This window comes from Eptesicus fuscus, chromosome 12 (assembly GCF_027574615.1).
Source record: "Eptesicus fuscus isolate TK198812 chromosome 12, DD_ASM_mEF_20220401, whole genome shotgun sequence".
Classification (NCBI taxonomy): domain Eukaryota; kingdom Metazoa; phylum Chordata; class Mammalia; order Chiroptera; family Vespertilionidae; genus Eptesicus; species Eptesicus fuscus.
Genome location: NC_072484.1, coordinates 28,260,842 through 28,282,769, shown reverse-complemented (window position 1 = coordinate 28,282,769; position 21,928 = coordinate 28,260,842). Strand labels below are relative to the sequence as shown.

The 21,928-nt window shown below is 47.2% G+C and overlaps 1 protein-coding gene across 1 annotated transcript; it reads left to right on the top strand.

Moving 5' to 3' along the window:
- Positions 1 to 785, top strand: PRND (prion like protein doppel). The gene has a single exon (XM_054724219.1). The coding sequence runs from the start codon at positions 5 to 7 to the stop codon at positions 545 to 547; it is 543 nt and encodes a 180-aa protein (XP_054580194.1). The 5' UTR covers positions 1 to 4; the 3' UTR covers positions 548 to 785.
- Positions 786 to 21,928: the final 21,143 nt, after the last annotated feature.

Sequence of the window (21,928 nt, the reverse complement as noted above, 5' to 3'; positions counted from 1 at the left end):
CGCGATGGGGAAGCCGCTGGGGGGATGCTGCCTGGCCCTGGCCTGTGTCCTGCTCTTCAGCCAGCTCGCCGCCGTGCAGGCGAGAGGCATAAAGCACCGGATCAAGTGGAACCGCAAGGCCCCGCCCAGCAGCTCGCAGGTCACTGAGGCCCAGAGGGTGGAGATGCAGATGCGCCCGGGGGCCTTCGTCAAGCACGGCCGGAAGCTGGATATCGACTTCGGAACCGAGGCCAACCGGTACTACGAGGCCAACTACTGGCAGTTCCCCGACGAGATCCACTACAACGGCTGCTCCGAGGCCAACGTGACCAAGGAGAAGCTCGTCAGCGGCTGCATCAACGCCACCCAGGCCGCCAACCAGGAGGAGCTGTCGCAGGAGAGACCGGACAACAGGCTTCACCGGCGGATCCTGTGGCGGCTGGTCCGGGAGCTCTGCTCCGTCAAGCACTGCGATTTCTGGTTGGAAAACGGAGCGGGTCTCTGGGTCACCGTGGACCAGCCCGCGATGCTCTGCCTGCTGGTTTCCATTTGGTTCATTGTGAAATAAGCCTGCAGGCAGGCGGGCAGCCGCAGAGATGAGCTAAGCGGGCGAGCAAGCCACAGAGTTACCCCAATCCTCTGCCCCCCGGTCTCCACCCCATGATCTGAAGGTACCAAAGAGCAGTGATTCCTCAGCGCTTCCATAGCTCTCCCCAGCGTCCGCCCGGGTGTCTGCTTGAATTTGAGTGTTGGCGTCTCAGTCCCCTGCAGGCTGTCCGAGGGCGCGCGCTCATCGCTGCATCCTCAGCTCCTGGCGTAGTGCCTGGCACAGCGTATTACACAATAAGTGTTTGGTGAACTGGTAAAAAAAAAAAAACGCATCAGGGACTGTGCCAAGCACTTCGCAATACTTCCCAACAATTCTCAGAGGTAGTGTTATTCCCATAGCAGAGAGGAAACTGAGGCTTTGAGAGGTGAAGTAGCCAGAAAGTGGTAGAACCAGACTTCAACCCTGGCTTGTCTAACTGCCCGCTCTGGGCTCTGGGCTCTGGGCACTCCCAGGGCTGTCCTGTGATCCCTGATGGCCCTCATAGCCGCATCCAAATGTATCTCTGATGAAACTGGAGATGCCAGTGTTAGAAATATGAGAAGACCTGAGCTGATGGTCATGTGGTTTGATACCTTTCTTACATGGAGGTCTCATTTAATTCTTCTAAAATGTAACAAAGGGATTAAACTAAAATAGAAATAAAACTAGACAAAAGCCCAGAGATTATCTTAAGGAAATATTGCCAGGCTGATTCCCAGAGCAGACTAGAGCCACGGCAGGATCTGTCTGTCACATGAAGATTTTTTTCCCCACAAGAAGGATCAATGTTTGCTGTTCCCATCTCTGAAACAGTCCATGTATTTAAGAAAACATTTTTTAAGTAACATACTTGCTTTCTAGTACTTTCCTGACTCTCTGTGCATGGTTTTAGGGACGTGTGTAGGAGCGTCTTTAGGTATCCTTCCTTTACCCAGGGACTCCACACAATCTCTGGCAGTATTTTTACCACCACTTTGGGGACAGGCCATCATTTTTGTGAACCTCTTATCGCTACGAAAAAATAATTCCTCCTAGCCAAAAAGGTTAAAAAGAAACTTTAGGGAGACCTAATAAAGAATTCATCCATGCTGTACAGCATAGGGAATATAGTCAATAATATTGCAATAACGTTCACAGTGCCAGGTGGGCACTTGAAAAATTGGGGGGACCACTTGGTCAAGTATATGATTGTCTAACCACTATTCTATACACCTGAAATTCATACAAAATAATATTGAATGTAAACTCTCATTGAAAAATAAAATTAAAAAATAATTAACCCATGCCATAAGCAAGAATAGATCCACCACTTCTTATCTGTTTATTAGTTAAAATATATATATTATAAAATATTATTTGCTAATTTTAGCTTAAAGTATATATTTTAAAATATGAATACAGCTTCAATAAAAATAATGAATCGAATGCTCTAAGAGGCCCTCTGGGGTACTCTCAGAGACCCACGGGAGTTGTTGAACCATATTTGGAGATAACAGCTGCTGAATATTATCAATTCTCCTATAAAGAGAGTCTGTAAGAGGGAAAAAAGTGCATTATCAGACAGTTTATATGCAGTCTTTTAGGACATGAATGTTGATAAGGGTACCTCTTGTTCTGAGCCCCCACTGTTATCTATGTTCTTCTCAAGGATACATTTGGAAGCTTTTAACATAGAAACGGGGTGGAGGACGTGGGGGCGGGGCATTCCAGGGGAGCAGCCTGCCCCTGGGAGATGCCCACCCTGCACTGAAACAGCAGAGGCCCCCCCAAGAAGGATTTGGTTCTCATACTGCCAGCACCTCGCTCACCACCCGCTTCCCGTGTCCTCTTGAATCCTTTCACCGAGTGAAGTACTGACCACAAAAGTTTTATTTTATAAATAATAACAATAACAATCCAGACAGAAAGAACAATTACTTATAAACTGATGTTGAAATTTCAGGTCCAGGCTCTCCCGAGTTTAATTACAAGGGCACACACAGCCACATAAGCAAAATGACTTCATTTCTGATATGAAAACAGTTAGTCCTTATGTAGCACATTTTCTGAAATTGCTGTCATTTCTCATTTATTTAATAGTTCCAGAACTCAGATTTAAGCGGGGCGTGAAATGAATTTGTACATGGTGATTCAGATGCAAACTTTATTTATGGAGCTTTTAATCAAAACTGTATGTGCTTGAACATCCTTGCTCATGTTTATGAATTATGAGGTCAAGCCAAGGCTATGTGAGTCTGGTTCTTCATTTTAGCAAAGGACTGCCGAGTGCCTACTATGCACTAGACACTGTGAAAAGCTTCTGAATTATTCTTGAGAGTCCTTTTAAATGAGAATAATTTCACCAACCATTGCTTTCTTGTTCCTTCTTAGTGTTGACTTTAAAAAACATTTATTGTGACATTAAAATTACAACAGAAATTCAAACAAAACATTACTCACAATCCTAGCATCTGATTAAGTCAGTGTTTTTCTTTTTTTCTATAACCTCCTAGCCCTTATCCATTTGCATATACATATTTGATCAGCATTTCTATTCTAAATTTTCCCTCAACTTTATTTTTTTTTCATTTTTCCTAAGGTTTTTTGTTCTTGTCCCCCTCTACTTTCCCTAACCCCCCTCCTTTCTGCCTGAGATGTCACCTGCACTTTCTTTGTGCTCAGATATATGAGAGAGTTTTTTGTTTGATTAAGTCTTTTAAAAGTACTATAATCATACAGATCACATTTCTTTCTCTGCAATCTGCCTCTGTAACTTCACCCTACTTCAAGAACCTCTCTCCAGTTCACCAGCTAGCTAGTTAGCTAACTCATCCTTTTACATTGCTGTGTAATATTCCACAGTACAGATGGACCCTGGTTAATTTAATCATTTCCTTGTTGGTGGACCTTCAGGTTGTTTCCAGTTTTTCACCACTGCAAACAATAAACATCTTTATACGTACGACTTTGCAATCTGTTACTTTTATTTCTGTGGAATAGATTTGTACAGGCAGAATTTCTGGTACAAAACTGTGAGTGATTTAAATTTTCCTCCACGTGACTAGATAATGTTCACATGGGCGGAGCAATTCCCATTGCCACCTGCAGTGTATGGCGTTAACTTGTAAGAGTTTCTATGTCATTTAAGCATGAGAAGCTGACTTTTCTACAGGTGCTACTTGAGCATCTTATCCCCTTTGCAGATGACACACCTAATGCTTCCCAAGTGATTTCTGACCACGGACCATTTGAAAATCCTAAAACTGTGAGCAATTCCCGTTCTAAATTTGGTCCTCGGCCCAAAACATCTGGATGAGAACCCTGGAAAGCAGGCAGTGTGTGTGCAAGCTTTCTGCACACAGAGTGGTATGTTTGCAGGACTCCATACTCCCAAATGGCAAGACGAGGCATAAAGTTTGTTGTTTCTTTAATAAATCTTTAGCAAAATTACACAAGCGAGTATTTGCCAGTGAGAATGCCCTCTTAGGTCATAAAGATCCAAAGGAGCAGGCATCAAGCACACTTAGTTAAAGTACCCCAAGATGCCCCTGAACAGCATCTCCCTGGAGCCCCTTGCACCCCACCTTGCTTAGGATGTGCCCGGCAACATTTAGACACCCAGCCCTCTGGTCCTAGTGAGGTGTGTCCCAGGTAGTGGCCACTAATTGTCTTGAGCTGCCCACACTACCTCAAGCTTTCTGATAACAAGTGACTGACCTGGAGCAGTGGCCCAATGGGTCAGGGACCCCTGGCCCTACGTCAGACCTGCAGTTTGGTCACATCTTGAATCCCCACCCGACACTTTTTCTTCATGTGTTGTGTATGGTTGGACAGAGACGCCCTAAGATGCCCAGGTGTTGCTGCATGGCACATTCCAGGGTTTGCCAGGGTATCGGCTGAAATGCTGACAGCAGGGTCCATGTGCCCACATGCAGGCAGTGATAACACACTGGTGACACTACATGCTGGGCAAGTGATGGAGAAGACACACAGATATGGCATCATGACAAGTTTCAGTTTCTCCATCTGAAAGCTCAGGCACTGCTCTGCTGAAGAGCAGACCTCTGGCAAACTCGGCTCATGCCAGCAGTTGTGTGTTTGCTCTGTTTGCCCCAAGACCATGCCAACAGACACAACACACGGCTTGTTTTTCTCCTATTCTCATTGCTGGTAGAAGACCTGGTCTCAGTTGGGTACCACGTTCCCTGATGGAAGAGAAGGGAGTCAAACTCCGATGCCACTGGGAATGACGTGTACCTGTAAAACAGGAAAAAATCAGAAATTTCTTGAAGCCCAGTGGGCATGGCTCAGTGGTTGAGCAACAACCTATGAATCAGGAGGTCATGGTTCGATTCCCAGTCAGGGCATATGTCTGAGTTGTAGGCTTGATCCCCAGTGTGGGGTGTGCAGGAGGCAGCCAATCAATGATTCTCATCAATGATGTTTCTAGCTCTCTCTCCCTCTCCCTTTCTCTCTGAAATCAATAAAAAAATATTTTTAAAAGAAATTCCTTGAAAAGGTGGAATAAAGTACAGTCTCTGAGGCATCTTTAAGCCCATCCCAGACCATTGAAAGCCTGCTCCAGAAAAATAGACTCAGCTGTTTCCTCTGGACAGTGGAAGCTGTGGGCGAGGAAGAAATCTTTCTCTACTCTTCTAAGTTCTTCTGACTGGTCTAATAATTAAATTTCTTTAGAGAGAGAATGGGAAAATAAAGTAGATATGACATTCTGAGCTCAGGATGAGGTAAGGGAACTTGGGGCTTCAGAGAGGAGGAAGGTCATTTGCAGGATAATAAGAAAAGCTGATGCTCAGTAATTAGATACTTGCCCTGCCCTGTAGATAAGTGGTACAACATTATTTCCGGTGATAATGAAACAGGTAGAATAAAACCTTCCCCAAAATTGCTTCATTGAATCAAACCCTGCCAGGACAAATTGCTCCACTGAGGTAAGCCCTGCCAGAACTGTGGCAGTTATCACTAGGTAGCTATAAAGCAATGGTCCAGGAGGAGTTTCCTCAAAAAATTAAATATGGAACTGCCTGGGAATGTTTGAGCCAGTGATCCCACTTCTGAGAATATATCCTAAGAAACCCAAAACACCAATTAGAAAGAATATATGCACCTCAATATTCATAGCAGCGTAATTTACAATAGCTAAGGTCTGCAAACAGCCCAAGTGCCCAGCAGTAGATGAGTGGATAAAAAAGCTGTAGTACATTTACACCATGGAATACTATGCAGCTATTAAAAAGGAGGATCCCTTACCCTTTGAGGCAGCATGGAGGGACCTGGAGAGCATTATGCTAAGTGAAATAAGCCAGTCAGAGCAAGTCAAGTATCACATGATCTCACTCATATGTGGAATCTAATGAACAAAATAAACTATCCAGAGACATAGAAACATGGAACAGACTGACAAATGTCAGAGGGAAGATGGGGGTGGATGGGGAAGGGGAGAGATTAACCGAAGAACTTATATGCATATATGCATAACCCATGGACACAGACAATATTGTGGGGAAGGTCTGGGGGGACAGTTGGGAGGGGAGGCAGTCAATGGGAGAAAAAGGGGGACATTTTTAATACTTTCAACAATAAAGATAAATTTAAAAAATAAAATAAAAATGACATTCTAAGTACAAAATGCATAATTTAAACCCAGAGCGGAAACAAACAATGGTCTGAGAACTAACCTGCCTCCTTTTCAGTTTGTGTTTCAGCTCTAAAGCCAGGTCCCTCCCTGCATCCCACGAGTGCTGCACAGTCTCAGAACCTCTTGCTTGGCCGACATGTACCAGGACATCAGTGTTCCAAAAAAAGGAGAAAGCCAGCCAGCCTACACCCTGCTTGGTTAACCCCAGCAACTTCCATGTTTCCAAGGAATAAAAATCCCCAAGCGCCACATTCAGGGCACAGAACTTGCGGCCCTACCTCAGCGTTCTCGCCCTCTGCAGAGCCTCGGTAAATCTGCCTTTGCTTTTATCAGTGTCCCTGTATAAATTCTTTTATATCAGGGACAAGAACCCAAACTCATTGGTAACAATAATGCTTACTATGGGCAAGGCCCCAAATGCAATTCTTTTAAGGGAGAGGTACACGTTCCTTGTGAGCCCACAGAATCTCCATTGCCTTCAGCTCAAAATAATCCACCTGCCAAAGTGGCACATCTTGGGGAGGCCTGTTCTGAACCCCTTCAGAGCCTTCACCTGGGCCCATGGGAGGCCTCACGCTGAAATAGGTCTGACGCACTGTACACATTCCTTCGAAAGGAGCCCTCCTGATGCTGCACCAGCCCAGAGCCGACCCTCCAAAGAACTTACCCTCCAAAACTTCCTGGTCGCTGTGTCCCCAAGGTGCTTCCCTCTACTCTGGTCGGAATTTCTTATCTCCATCCACCCACTCACCCAGTCCATCCTCGGAATTCCCAGATCTTATTTTAATGCAAATATTTTTGTGGGAAAGGATTTCCTTCTTAAACAAAACAGATTGTCTTACCTCCTACAGCCGTGGCCACAATTGTGAAAGGGAATTGGCAGTGGGCCAGAGAGGAACTCAGGGGAGCTGGAAATAGACAGGTCGGGGCCAGAGGACCTAACCCAGCTGGTCTCCCTGGATGGAGGGAGGTGGGCAAGGGTGGGAGGCTACGGGGAGGGGAGCACAGGAGCTGGTCAGAGGCAATGTCAGCATCCCACAGGGTGGGTGTTATGCCCCCAGGGCTCCGGCTCAAGAAACAGCACCCAGGAGAGAGATTTTTAAGGACTGAGCAGAGGGAAAGGTCCAGAGTAGGGTCCTGGATAAACAAGGCCCATATCGATTGTGTTGTGCTTGAATTCCCAAATCCATAATCAAGGCTTCTGATTTTTTAACTGGCTTTTTTGACTAAGGGCTACTTGGCAATCAAGAATAAAATAAAAGAGCTTATGACATCTGTGATGTGATTTATGAGAAATATAGATTTGGTCATTCAAATAACCAAAATACATCTCTCATATATATGTGGTCTTCGTCCCTGGTTCGTGGCTCACAGCTCCCAAAGCCCTTGGAGTTTCCTGAGCAATAAGAGCAATGGGAGGATCCTGTGTTATAATATTTGATCTCTTGTCCTCGGTTCCTGAAAGCATTCCCGAGGCACAGAAGTGTGATGGGTGTCTTATAATTTATAACAAGCCCCTTTCCAACACTCCTGGGTTTCTATTAGTGAGGTGACTTCTGGAAAGCACCTAAGGATGGGCGCTGGATGCCAGGGGTATCAACCAAGAACAGAGGGTTGGAGCTTTCAGTCCCACCCACTGATTTCCAGGGAGAGGACAAGGATAGGAGGTTGAATCAATCATCCATGGCCAATGATTTAATCGGTCATACCTGTGCAGTGAAGTCACCATGAAAACCCAAAAGGATGGGGCTTGGGAGGCTCCTGGTTGGTGAACAGTTGAGTATTTGGGGAGAGTGGTGCTCAGAGAGAGTATGGAAGCTCCATGCCCTTTCCCCAGGCCTCGCTGTATGCATCTCTTCCTGAGTTATATCCGTTTATAATAAACGGATAATCTAGTAAGCGAAGTGTTTCTCTGAGTTCTGTGAGCCACTTTAGTACTGGAGCCCAAGGAGGGGATCGCCGGAAGCTTAGATCTATGATCTATACCCTGCCCTGGACTTGGGATTGGCATCTGAGGGAGGCGTAGGGCAGGAAGTCTTGTAAGACCGAGGCCTTAACCTGTGGGGTATGATGCTAGCTATCTCCAGGTAGACAGTGTCAGAAGTGAATGGAATTATAGGGCTACCAGCTGGTGTAGGAGAATTGCTTGTATGTGTGGGGGGGAACCACACACACATTCAAATTGGGTCCCGAACCCTTTTAGCATCTCTTAATTGTCATTTATCCCTCCCTGTGCCTAAGCCAAACCTCCTCAGCAGCTCTGCTCCCCTGAGGAAAACATACAGGGAGCAGGAGGCAGAGGTCGGTGGTTTTTTCTCAGCTTTTGGCCCACATGGCATAGCCAAAGGATAGAGGGCCTCCCGTGCACCCAGAGTTAAGGGGCTCTTCTGGGTTCGTTGTCACAAGAGCAGAGTCTAAAAGTTCCTCCTGGAATTTCAAACTTAGTGCGGTCTGCAAACCTGTTCCCTCTCGACTGGAGGATGCTGAGCTGTGCAAGCAGATGTTTCTAGAAGTCCAGATTCCAGACTCTCCCTTGAGGCAGGGCCTGGGCCTGTCTGTGGGGCCTCTATGTCTGTGTTTCAAGGTCATCGGCCCTCTGCCTTAGCAGATGCCTTTGCTTAGAGTTACAAATAATTTTTCCTCTGGGCACTATTTCAGCTCCTAACTTATGTTCAACATTTTTATTTATTTATTTATATTTTTTGTTAATCCTCACCTGAGGATATTTTTCCATTGATTTTTAGGGAGAGTGGAAGAGAGAGGGAAAGACAGAGAGAAACATTGATGTGAGAGAAACACATTGATTGGTTGCCTCCTGCCCGAGCCCCGACCAGGGCCCAGGCCGGGGTGGAGTCTGCAACCAAGGTACATGCCCTTGACCGGAATCGAACCTGGGACCCTTTGGTCTGCAGGCCGATGCTCTATCCACTGAGCCAAACCAGCTAGGGCTATGTTCAACATTTTAGCTAATGTCCTTTTTTGCCTCATCATGGGCATTTTGTGGGTTCATCTATGCCTTCATCCAACAATTATTGAGCTCCTACTATGTGTCAGTCTACTCCATGCTAGAGCTATAATGGTGGGCAAGAAAGGCAATGTGCCTGTACTCGGGTGTTTACATTCTGGTGGTATACATGTGTGTGTGCACGTATAACAGAAGTGTGCTAGTGTGCTACTGCAGGGGTGGGTGGAGGGGCGGGGGGGGGGGAAGATAAGTAGGTGGAGGTCAGGCTCCGGACTGGTTAGTTTGCATATGAAAGACAGGCTCCCAGCCAAGCCCTTTGCTCTCTAAATATTGGTTGGCGATGAGATGGGTAGTCTCTCCCCAGCCAGAAAGATTTTTTAAGATGTCAAAACACCATAAAATACAGAAAATGAGGAGCATGATTAATACACCTGGCCAAATTCAACTTAGCAGCCTGATGTGGCTGACTGTGGAGGCGGAAGCTATGTGCACAATCCTCTTGGGAGCCTGCATGAGGGCCCCAGCGCAACTGATGTAACCGTTTACTCCGTAAGCTTTTGCACATGTTCATTCATTCTATAGACGGTTTTTATAGCCCTCTCCAGTCAGAGCTGAAGTCCTGTCAAGTGGGGGGCTACAGACGGATAAAGCTTGGCCTGCAGATCCCTCACCCCACATGCAGTGACTTGGGTGGACACCCAGCAGTATGTGGCCCCAGGAAGAGCCAAGGACAGAGCAGAGGTGGCACCTGGGGCTGCTGCTGGTCTTCAGGATCGGCTAGTGGTCATCTTTATTGACTTTCTGTTACATGCCTGACCATCCACCAGCTCTGCAGATACCACAGCGAATGAGTAACCACCTTCAAGGTGCTCACGGTGTGATGGGGAAGACACGGATAACAACCGGGCAGTGTGGGAGAGCCATGGGTGCTAGCAAGAATGGTTTTCCCGAGACAGCAAGCCTGAAAGGATGGATGGGATGTGCCCAGGTGGAGAAGATAGGAAAAGGCGATCACTGAAGGAAAAAAAAAACAGAGCCAGGACATTCAAGGAGCTGCAAGTGGTTCAGTCCAGCGGGAACATGGGGGCATAGGGAGGAGAGTGATGCCATGAGGTTGGAGAACAAAAGGGCAAGACCAGCAGCGATCCCTCCCTCTGCTGGTCCTGTGTCCTGTAGGGCAGCACATGGAGTCCCTGGGGAATCTTGGTTAAGTGCAGATTCGGCTGTAGCAGGTTTGGGGCAGCCTGAGGTTCTGCAGTTCTAACAAGGTGATGCTGGCACTGCTGGTCCCTGGACCACACTTTCAGGAGCAAGGGTGTGGGTAAGAGGGGAGCACTGAAGGGTGGGATTCCTGGGTCTTTTACAAGAACTCCTATTCCTCCATCAATGGTATGGCAACATCATACTAGAATATGTGGCTCAAAGTAATCTAGGACGAAAGCCTTTGCCTTCCCACTCCTGCAAAAGCCCAAGAGTTTACCTGCGCCATAAAAAAAGGCAAAGAACAGAATTGTTGTAAAGAGATATGGGATTTGTGAGACCATCCTTCAGGTGCATCAGAAACAATCCAGGTTGAAACACCTCTGATTCTGTAAGGAAAGCAGAATAAAGTGATCCCTACGGTCTGTTTTGCATCCACTGTTTTTTGTTTCTGAGGGTCCTCCACATCAATTCAAAATCCCGTAAGGGCATTCCGCCATACACAGAAAGTCACGGCATCTCAACCAAGTGCAGGTGGTCCTTTATACCCAGACCTGCCTTGTTCTCCAAGCTCACCTTCCATCACCCCCAACACATGCCTTATTGCCAAAGCCTCTCAAACCCTTCCCACTCCCTGCAGAATTCTTACTCACACCTACGGACGTCTCAGACATGACCTTCAAGAGACCTGTCTTAAGATTATGGATGAAAAAACCAGCCTCCTTGTCACTTTGTGACATAATTATTCATTTACATGTACCTCTCCCATAGCACACTGCGTGCACCTCCAAACCCAGCGATGTGCTTTGGTCAGCTTGTGTCCCTCTACACAGCAGCTGCCCAGACTGTCTGCAGGGACTGGAGTCCGCAGACTGGGGCCCTCAATGCCTCTGTACCTGTCTGACTCCTGAATTTCACTGCTTCTGAATCTCTTCCTTCCACTGAGATCCCATGCTTTTGTCTTGGAAGCACTCACTGGATCTAACATGCCTTAGAGAAGTTGCTCCTTCGCTGCGGTTCAAACTCACATCCCAGGGTTGGCCTTCATTGGTGGGAGGGTCTCAGCCAAATCCAGCTGCCTCTAGCTCAACACTTTTCCCAGGAGCCCTCTGCCTCCCAAGAGCAACAATATGGCATTCTCTTAGGTCTTCCTAGAGCAGTGATGGCGAACCTATGACACGCGTGTCAGCACTGACACGCTTAGCCATTTCTGATGACACGCGGCCGCTGAGGCGGCCGCATGCCGAGGATGAAACATTTGCTGCTCCTGAGGATGAAACATTTTCGAAATAATGTTTTTTCCTCAAAGTGACACACTACCCGAGTTTTATGCTCAGTTTTTTGGCGAAGTTTGACACCAAGCTCAAAAGGTTGCCCATCACTGTCCTAGAGCCACAGGAGGAATGATGTTCCAGCATCAGCCAGCAGGGGGCAGTGCAGAAATACAAACTAGGCCCTTTTTTTCCAAGGGCAATCTTCCCTGATGGCTTCTATCTCTGACTCTATGAAATGGAACTGTCTTATGACCCAGTGATTCCACTTCTGGGATACCAAAGAAACCTGAAACTCTAATTTGAAAGAATATGTGCAACCCTATGAATATATGCACCCCTATGTTCATTGCAGCACTATTTACAAGAGCCAAGATTTGGAAGCAACCCAAGTGTCCATCAGTAGATGAGTGAATAAAAAGCTGTGGTGCATTTACTCAATGGAACACTACTCGGCTGTGAAAAAGAAGGAAATCTTACCTTTTGTGACAGCATGGATGTGCCTGGAGAGTATTGTGCTAAGTGAAATAACAAGCCAGTCAGAGAAATACAAGTACCATATGATTTCACTTATATGTAGAATCTAATGAACAAAACAGAAAACAGATTCATAGGTAGAGAACAGATTGATGGCTGTCAAAGGAGAGAGGTATTGTGGGACTGGATGAAAAATGTGAAGGTATTAGGCAAAAATAATAATTTCATAGACACAAACCACAATATGGTGATTACCAGAGGGAAAAGGGGACAGGGGGAGGTAGAAGAGGGGAAAGGGGGTGTAAGTGGTGATGGAAAAAGATTTGATTTGGGGTGGTGAACAAACAATACAACAGAGATTATGTATTATACTAGAGGCCCGATGCACAAAAATTCGTGCACTGGGGTGGTCCCTCAGCCCGGCCTGCCCCCTCTCACAGTCCAGGAGCCCTCAGGGATGTCCTACTGATGACTTAGCCCTAAGCCACAGTCTGGCCTCCCTCTGCAGGAGGTGACCGGGCTGATCAGGGGAAGGCAACGCCCCCATCATGCCGCCGCTGCTGCCACTGCCAGCTGCCAGGGCTGCCTGAGCCTCGGCCCAGCCCTCCCAGCAGCAGCTGCCATCCAGACCCGCGCAAGCCCTGCCCACCCGCACGCACCTGCTGCACACGCAGACCCAGACCCGCCTGAGCCCATGGGGACGCAGGGTCAAGCCCCCACCCACCTGCATGTGCCTCGCTGCACACACAACCTCACCCACCCACACGTGCCTGCTGCACATGCAGCCTGCTGGTGATTGGTCATTATGGCGTGAGGGCGTCACGACCACATAGGCTTTTATTGTATAGGATAATTGTACACCTGAAACGTACATAATTTTACTGACCAGTGTCAGCCCATTGAATTTATTATTCAATAAAATATTGAAGATGACTTGAGCCATTCCTCCGGGAGCCGCTGCGGTGGCCTCCGGCTGCAAGCCGATGGCCAGGGGCCTTAGGGAGGTCCAGAGGCACGTGTGAGAGAAAAGCACCAGGCGGCTTGCCTTGAGCTCTGCCCTCTCATTTAGGAAATGAGGAGCCAGGAGCCACAGAAGCTGAGAGGGTCAAGTTCACGGACTTTCCTTCCGTGTTAGCCCACTGTCTCCCTTCTTACCTGCCATGATGCAGGGACCTCGCCCCCACTCCCTCCCTCCCTCCCACTCTCTAAAAATCACTCCAAGGCACTTCCGACAGGCCATGTTCCATGAGGAGGAATTGGAACAGCTCAGTCAGCACAAACGGCAGGTGAGGATGAGGTGGTCCAGAGGAAGCAGCCGCAGGCTCTCCTGAGTGCCCACAGCTCCATCGTCCTCTGCAAGCTCGGGGTGTCCAGGGAACAGCGGGCCAGCTGAAGGAAGCTTCGGCTCCGGGTTTTTTTCAGCTCTTCCTGCTGGTGGGAAGAATGGGGGCTGGCAGGAAGGGAAACCCACTGAACAAAGAGCGAGAGGACAATCAGAGGCTGCCTGGGGAGAAGTCACAGCTGGCCCGGGAGCTCATTGTACCGGGACGGAGCCACCTGGGTGAGAACGGGCCACTGCCTGGGACAGGCCTAAAAGCCCCAGAGAGCCCCTTGCTGCCAACACCACACCAGGCTCTAAACCCAGAGTTTGACTTTCCGGATCTCAAAGGAGACTTATTTTTAAAAACCAGAGCTTTTCCGTATGTATTTCAAACAAAACTCATGTTGCCTGGCTAGCGTGGCTCAGTGGTTGAGCGTCGACCTATGAAACAGAGGTCACGGTTCGATTCCCGGTCAGGGCACATGCCCGGGTTTTGGGCTCTATCCCCGGTGTGGGGCGTGCAGGAGGCAGCTAATCAATGATTCTCTCTCATCATTGATGTTTCTATCTCTCTCTCCCTCTCCCTTCCTCTCTGAAATCAATAAAAATATTTTTTTAAATAAAACTCATGTTAAAAAGCAAAAAATAAAAAAATACCACATGTGTTTACATTACTAGCCAAAAAAGAGGTTTCTTAGCCACTATCTAGAGATGGGAGCAAAGATGAGTTTGCAAGTTGGGGTTGGGGATGGGGATACAAGGATCCTGAGAAGTTTATGACATGTGAGGTACTCGGGGCCTTGAGCATCCAGGTATCCAAGCCAGGGTGCCACTGTGTACAGGGGTCATCACTCCAATCTGCATGAGGGACCTCTGAAAAGCTTTAAAAGGCTAACTCCAACCCCATTTCCCTGGGGTCCTCCCCTGGGGCATGGCCAACACAGAGGTGTGCTGAATCTCAGCTCCCTCTGCTCCTCTCACCAGCTGTGTGAGCAAGTCACCAATCCTCATGGTGTCTCTGTTTCCTCATCTATGAAGTGTACATAATGACCTACCATGGAGTTGGAGTGAGAATGCCAAGTGCTTAAGTCAGGCAGTACCTAGAACATAGGAAGCACTCAACAAATATTAGTGACTACATGCTGCTATTACTTCTGCACTCTCATTCCAATGCCATATACATACTCATAGTCTACCTTCCTTTCTCTCCTCTGGATTCCCAGGACTGGTTTGGGGGCAGGGAAATGCATCATTAGTCCACTCACTTCTCAGCACTGCCACTGCCACCCCCTGGTCCCAGCTGCCATCTCATCTGGATGTCTACAACAAGCTCCTAACTGGTATTCCTGCCTCTGTTTACACAGGAATAAGGATGGTCTATTAAAAACATAGAACAGCCCGAACTGGTTTGGCTCAGTGGAAGGAGCGTCAGCCTGCAGACTGAAGGGTCCCAGGTTTGATTCCAGTCAAGGGCGTGTACCTTGGTTGCAGGCACATCCCCAGTAGGGAGTGTGCAGGAGGCGGCTGATTGATGTTTCTCTCTCATCGATGTTTCTAACTCTCTATCCCTCTCCTCTCCTCTCTGTAAAAAAAATCAATAAAATATATATATTTTTTAAAAACATAGAACAGCCCTGGCAGGTGTTGCTCAGTGGTTAGAGTGTCATCCCACACACCCAAGGGTTGCCGGTTTGATTCCCAGTCAAGAGCACATACCTGGATTGCAGGTTTGATCCCCGTCCCTGGTCAAGGTATGTGCAGGAGGCAACCAGTCGATGTGTCTCTCTCACATTAATGCTTCTTATACACACACACACACACACACACACACACACACACGCACACACACTTTTAAAGCTTCTGTTGTACCAAGAATAAAATCCAAACTTCTAACTTCATCTTGGCCTCTCTTTCTCTGACTATTTTAGTCACTCAAGTCTTCTGTCAGCTCCTGAAACACAAGTTCTCTCCAGTCTCAGGCACTTTGTCTGCTTTTACTCCTCTCCCTTCATCATGTGGGAAGCTCATTCTCAACCTTCAGGTCTCAGCCTATATGTCAGCTCCTCACCAGACCTTCCCAGACCATTCTGCCTAAAGTAGGTTCCTTCTGCTGCATCTCTTTCAGCTTCTTGTTCCTTTCAAAGCACTTATATCAGTCAGCTATTGCTGTGTAACAAAGCACCTCAAAATTCTGTGGCTTAAAACAACAGTTCTGTATTACCACTCACATCTGCAGGATGGCTACAGTTCACTGATCTAGACTGAGCTCAGCTAGACAGCTAAACTCCTCATGGAATGGATGTGGGTCAGTTGGGGGCAGCTCTGATCCACATGTCTCTTGTTCTCCTGCTGGGACCAGACTGGACATGTTTTCTCGTGGCAATGGCAGAGAAACAAAAGAGCCAGCAGAAATGTGTGAGATCTCTTAAGACTTAAGCTCAAAACTGACACACTGTCACTTCAACCCACATACCATTGGCCAAAGCAAGTCTTGTGATCAAGCCCAAAGTCAAGGAGTGGAGAAGTGTCCTCCACTCATAATGAGTCCAGGCAGGCATGGGGATGCATGGAGAGATGAAGAATCAGGGCAGTCATTCAACTGATTTATGATTAATATGATTAATATTTTTATTTCTCCCTCTCCACTGGAAAGCAAGTTCTGAGAAAGCAAGGAACTTGTCTGTCTTATTATCTTTACTGGTATTCCTCAGCACCTAGAACAGTGTCTGGCATGTACCACCAGTCCCTCGTTGTACATTCGAATGAACTTCTGAACCAAAAATCCATGTCTGAGCCCAAGCAATTGTCCTATAAAACCATCATGACAGTGGATTTTCAGAAATGGCTTTTGCTGGAGATCGACTTTTGCTTAACAATGAAGTCTTTTATTAATCATGTGCAACTTCACCTGCTTGTTAGTGATTGCTTTGAACATGGCCTGAGGATCACAGTAGCCAACCTGTGGTCCAGAATAGCAGAAAAGGCCCAGGAAAGTGACTCTGACTGGGACCAAGGCCATGCAGGGCATTCTCTACCCTGGACATGGCAGAACTGATCAAGTTCAGAGCAGAACCCGGCCCCAAACTTCCTTGATCCCAAACCTGCTTATCCTTTACGGAAGGGAGTACGAGGGGAGCAGAAGGGAGCCAGAAGTAAGTTGTAAAGGCTGATGGTCTTCCCGTGGAGCTTCCAAGGAGAATGGGGCCAACAAGAGGTTAACTATCATGGAAAGCACCCAGGAGCATGTGAGAACCAGCAGCCTTTGCAGCGAAGAGTCCCCGCCTAGCTAGTGGACACATCCCATAACTTTGAACGAAGATGCTGACCTCTCTGTGCTTCAGTGTCCCCACATAAAATGCAAGACTGAGGCCCTAGCCAACCCAAAGGACAGTTGAGCAAATCCAGGGAGATGTACAGGGTGAAGCCCATACCTCTATTGGGGATCACTCATCCCCATCCAAGTTCAGAACCAGTGGTCTTCAGACTTCAGATTGGACACCCACTCAGTGAGCATTCTTAATAGGTGCTGATATTTATTTATTTATTTATTTATTTATTTATTTAGTACATGCACTTTTATTTTTATTTTATTTTTTAAAATATTTTTATTGATTTTTACAGGGAGGAAGGGAGAGGGATAGAGAGCTAGAAACGTCGATGAGAGAGAAACATCGACCAGCTGCCTCCTGCACCCCCCCCACTGGGAATGTGCCCGCAACCAAGGCACATGCCCTTGACCGGAATCGAACCCGGGACCTTCCAGTCCGCAGGCCGACGCTCTATCCACTGAGCCAAACCGGTTTCGGCTGTACATGCACTTTTAAATGTCATCAATTTTAGTGGTCTATCTTCTCTACCTCTTGCACTTGCATTATTTTTTTTTTTACCTATAATTTTGCAGTAATTACTAAGCTTCTCAGGATTTTTGTGAGAGTATTAGTCTAAGTCAGTGGTTGGCAAACTCATTAGTCAACAGAGCCAAATATCAACAGTGCAACGATTGAAATTTCTTCTGAGAGCCAAATTTTTTAAACTTAACTATATAGGTAGGTACATTGTTATTAACTTAATTAGGGTACTCCTAAGCTGGCCTTTGCTAAAAACGTCCTCAATCTGATTGAGGCATGTGGCTCGCGAGCCGCGGTTTGCCAACCACTGGTCTAAGTAAAACTAAAAAATAATAGTTGGTGGCACATAAAGTCCCCACCAAGGCACTTTTCCAAATGTCTTAAAGGCGTTTAATCCTGCAGCTCCCTGCAGCAGTCCCAGGAGATGGGCCCTCATATGTGCCCCATTAAACAGTTGAAGAAAGGGAGGGAGGCAGAAAGTAATCCAGGACTCTCCGCAGTGCAACAAGGATTCGAACCTGAGCAGTCTGGCTCAGAAATCACCAGCACATGTACAAAAGCATCATGTACAAGCCACCGAGCCCATAGAGGGTTTCTCCAGCAGCCTCTCCAAGGCAAGAGGCTCTCGTGTGTTCCCCCGGTACCGATTCCCCTTTACCTTGTGCAACGTGATACCGGGCTGACACACAAGCCACCAAGGTCAAAGTGTCACTATTTTGAAGTTTTGTTTTGTTGTGGGTTTTTTTTAAATATATATTTTATTGATTTTTTTACAGAGAGTAAAGGAGAGGGATAGAGAGTTAGAAACATCAATCGATCAGCTGCCTCCTGCACACTCCCTACTGGGTATGTGCCCGCAACCAAGGTACATGCCCTTGACCAGAATCGAACCTGGGACCCTTCAGTCCGCAGGCCGACGCTCCTTCCACTGAGCCAAACTGATCAGGGCTATTTTGAAGGTTTTTTTAAATCAATGATTTTCATTAAAATGGAGGTCGTAGTCTTTTCCCACCCCACTTTGGCGGCGGGCCACTGCTCAGAAGAGGTGGGAGAGTAGGGGTAGCGGGAGTAGCACAGCGCCTGCACCACCAGGGGGCGCTCTACAGCCATCGACTCTGATGGGCGAGGGATGATGCTGCCAGGATTCAGGATGAACCTGAACGCCTTCTGAGAGTTCGTGTTTCATACTCTCATTCACCACCGGTTTGAAAGATGCCCTGTCTTTCTTGGTCCCAAATCCTTCTCAGGGCTGGTCCTGGGATGTGGAGCAGGGTTGTGACACTCAGCTACTACAGCGATGGGTCAGTGACCATGGAATTCTCACCAAGTCCCAGAGCTAGAAGGCACCAACAGGGGCGGACACCTCGCCCTCTGCCTCCACACCTACCACCTCCTGGTGAAAGGTTTTAAAGACCTTCTTCATGGTTTCAGGGAGAAGCGTCTGTGAGGACATTCTATCTAACCAGAAATCTATTTTGAAAGGTGCCCTTCACACACACAAAATCTAGTGCACACACTTCACCCTATAATGTTCCAAGGTTAACATGATTGACATCAGCTTTTGAACTGAGTTTCACCGCCCTGACCATGACTTTCCAAGATGGCATTCTCAGATGAGCAGGTGCGGGATGGGGAAGCAGCGAGGCAGAGCGGCAGGTAGAGGAAAGAGCTCTGACAAGTTCATTCCAGCAGAGGGACTAGAGTGTTCCTCACCCCAGGAGTAACTGCATCTTGAAGTCCCTCCCACCAAGAGGAGGGCCGTGCCTAACCCCACAGAATGCCTTGGGTGAGTGTGCAGCGTTATAAGTCAGGGGCTGCATGCTCATACGTTTATTCATTCAGTACAACCAAGAAGGATGTCTTTAACATGAGGGAGTCAGCAGTGAAAGAGACAGAGAAGATCTCTGTTTTACAGGGACTTCCATGGTAGAAAGGGAGACAGAAAACAAACAAGCAAATGAACAAGACAGTGTTGCATAGAGCTGAGGGGAGCCGAGGAAACAAGGCAATGTGACAACACGGCGCTGAGGAATGGTTGATTTTTGACTGGGGTATTGCTATACAGATGTATGCATTTGTCGAAACTCTCCAAGCTGTACACTTAAGATAGGTGCGTTTCATTGCATGTAGATTTTATCTCGATAATAAATGTTTTTTAATAATGAAGAGTGGCTGGGGAATGGGGGACATTACTAGGGTGATCAGGATGGCCTCTTTGCAGAAGGGACATTGAGCTGAGGCTTGAAAAATAAGGCCATGGCAAAATGGCTGGTGTCTCTTTCCTGCAGCATCTTGGCAGGAAGAGAAACTGTGTTCAAAGGGTGCAAGTTGAGACTGTGTTGAGGGTATGGGGAGGCAAGTGTGAGCGAGAGGAGCAGGAGGGTAGGTATGAGGATGTAGCCAGGGGCTGATGATGAGGGCCTTGATGTATAGAAGTTCATTCTAAGTGCAGGTGGAAGCCATTGGGGGACTAGATCTAGATGGAGAAAGGAGAGAGCCCCCCAACCTCATGAACCTCAAAGCCACCTCCAGGCAGAGTCTAAGGAAGAGAGAGAAGGAAGCAGCTACCTGAGGACTGGTGGTAGGAGTGGCCTAAGCAGGTGGACAACTGGACTCCAGGTTGTCCAGGGAGGGCATTGTGACCATAGAGAGGAAAAGCAGCAGGGAATGGGCAGCACCTAGAAGTCAGGAAAAACCAGGCTCACTTGGAGGGCTTCAAGGCCTGGGGTGTTCAGCAAGTGGGCACTAACGTATGCCCCTAAAATGAGCCCCAGGGACATACCAAAAGATGAGTCAGAAGAAAAGGGACAAGGCCGAATGCCATCAGCAGGGAGGCACTGCCCAGCCACTGACCTGAGCTCTGTAAATGCTCCTCCTATGAGTCCACAGGCCCTGTGGACACAGCCTAAGGAAGCCTCAGGGAACAGGTGACCGGTTGCCCCATGAGGTGCATAAATCAAGGCCTGAGTCCACAGGGAGAAGTGTTTCTGTCATCGGGGCAGTTGGCTGAAAACTCAGCAGTGTGTCCCCAGAATGCCTTCACTCATTTCTGCCTGGCGGATACCCAAAGGTCCACAGCTGTGTGTGCTTAGAGGAATGAAGGAAACCAACTCAAAGGTGCCCTCCCACACCCAGTGGCCTGGACTCCTTACAGAAGGAAAAGCCAAGTGAAATATCTGAAATGGGGCCCTCTGCCATCATCTGAGAACAGAGACTCACCCAAGGGGAGACAAGTTGGAGCAGTGGCGTGGCGGGGAGCAGGAAAACAGAGGGGCAGTTTCAGCGTGCCTTTAACGCTTTCACAGAGAAGGGCTCGGCCTTCGCAGTTGCCAAGTGGCTCCTCTTTCTTGTCTCTCTGCGTCTGAGACCTTAATTGTTTCCAGTGTTAAATGAGTGACAGGGGGAAAGAACCGAAGCTTCCACAGTTCACTAACTGCTTTGGGAATGACTCATAAACATATGGTGACCTTGAGATGGCTTAGAGGAAGGAATGATCACTGAGAGCTGGGGGTCTGGGGTCAGCCCTGCCTCGGCTAAGAAATGAAAAATTGTTCTGGTACAGTACACAACTCAGCCTTACAACGCACTTTCATATAGTCATATCATGTAAAGGCTGGGCATGGGTCCAACCAAAAATTATGATTGGCACAAGAAGGTGGAAAAGGAGATGGAGAAAAATAAGACCCCAGATGAGCAAATCAGAAAGGGCAGCATCAGTGTGTTACTGATCGATAAATTGGAAGACAACAAAGAATCGCCTGAATGCCTGAGTGTTGTGGGAAGGCATGGGAGGGAGGCCACGGCGGAGCAGGAGAGAGAGGTTTTTTGCTTCTTTAAACTATGTATGTGTGTTTCCCTGAAGAAAAGGGAAACTGTGTTTTGAAAAAAGTTGATCCATCACAGGAAAAGACACCACCACCCCTACCCATCCTAGTTAAAAGGTAATCATTAACAATTATATATTGTTTCAACCCTTTTCTATGTTTATATATGGAGTATTTGTGTGTGTGTGTGTGTGTGTGTGTGTGTGTGTGTGTGTGTGTGTCATAAATAATGCCATCCTATCTTTTACTAACTAGTTATTTTCACTCAACATTATTTCTTTCCCCGCCCCCCTACTTCTCACCCAAGGAAATGCTTAGAGAAAGGAAGGGCAAGAGAGAGAGAAACATCCATTGGTTGCCTTCTGTACATACCTCAACAGGAGATTGACCCCTCCACCCAGGTGTGTGTCCTGGTCAGGAATTGAATGCAAACCTTCCGGTACACAGGACGATGCTCAACCAACTAAACCACTTCGGCCTGGCAACATTCTTTCTTTCTTTTTAAACATTTTTAAAAAATATTTTTGTTTGTTTTTAAGCATTTTTATTTTATTTTATTATATCTTTATTATTGAAAGTGATACAGATGTGCCCTTTTTTCCCCCATTGACCCCTTGTAGCCTGTCCCCTCCCCCTGCCCCAGGCCTTCACCACACTATTGTCTGTGGAAAAAAACAACAACATTATTTCTTGACACCTACTTTTAATTAGTGGAATTGATTTTGTGCTAGATCTATGGACTTTACTTTCTCTACAAATTCTGACTAAAGAAATTATTGCTCACTGTGAGACAAACCTTTATTTCCAGGGCTTTAAGCT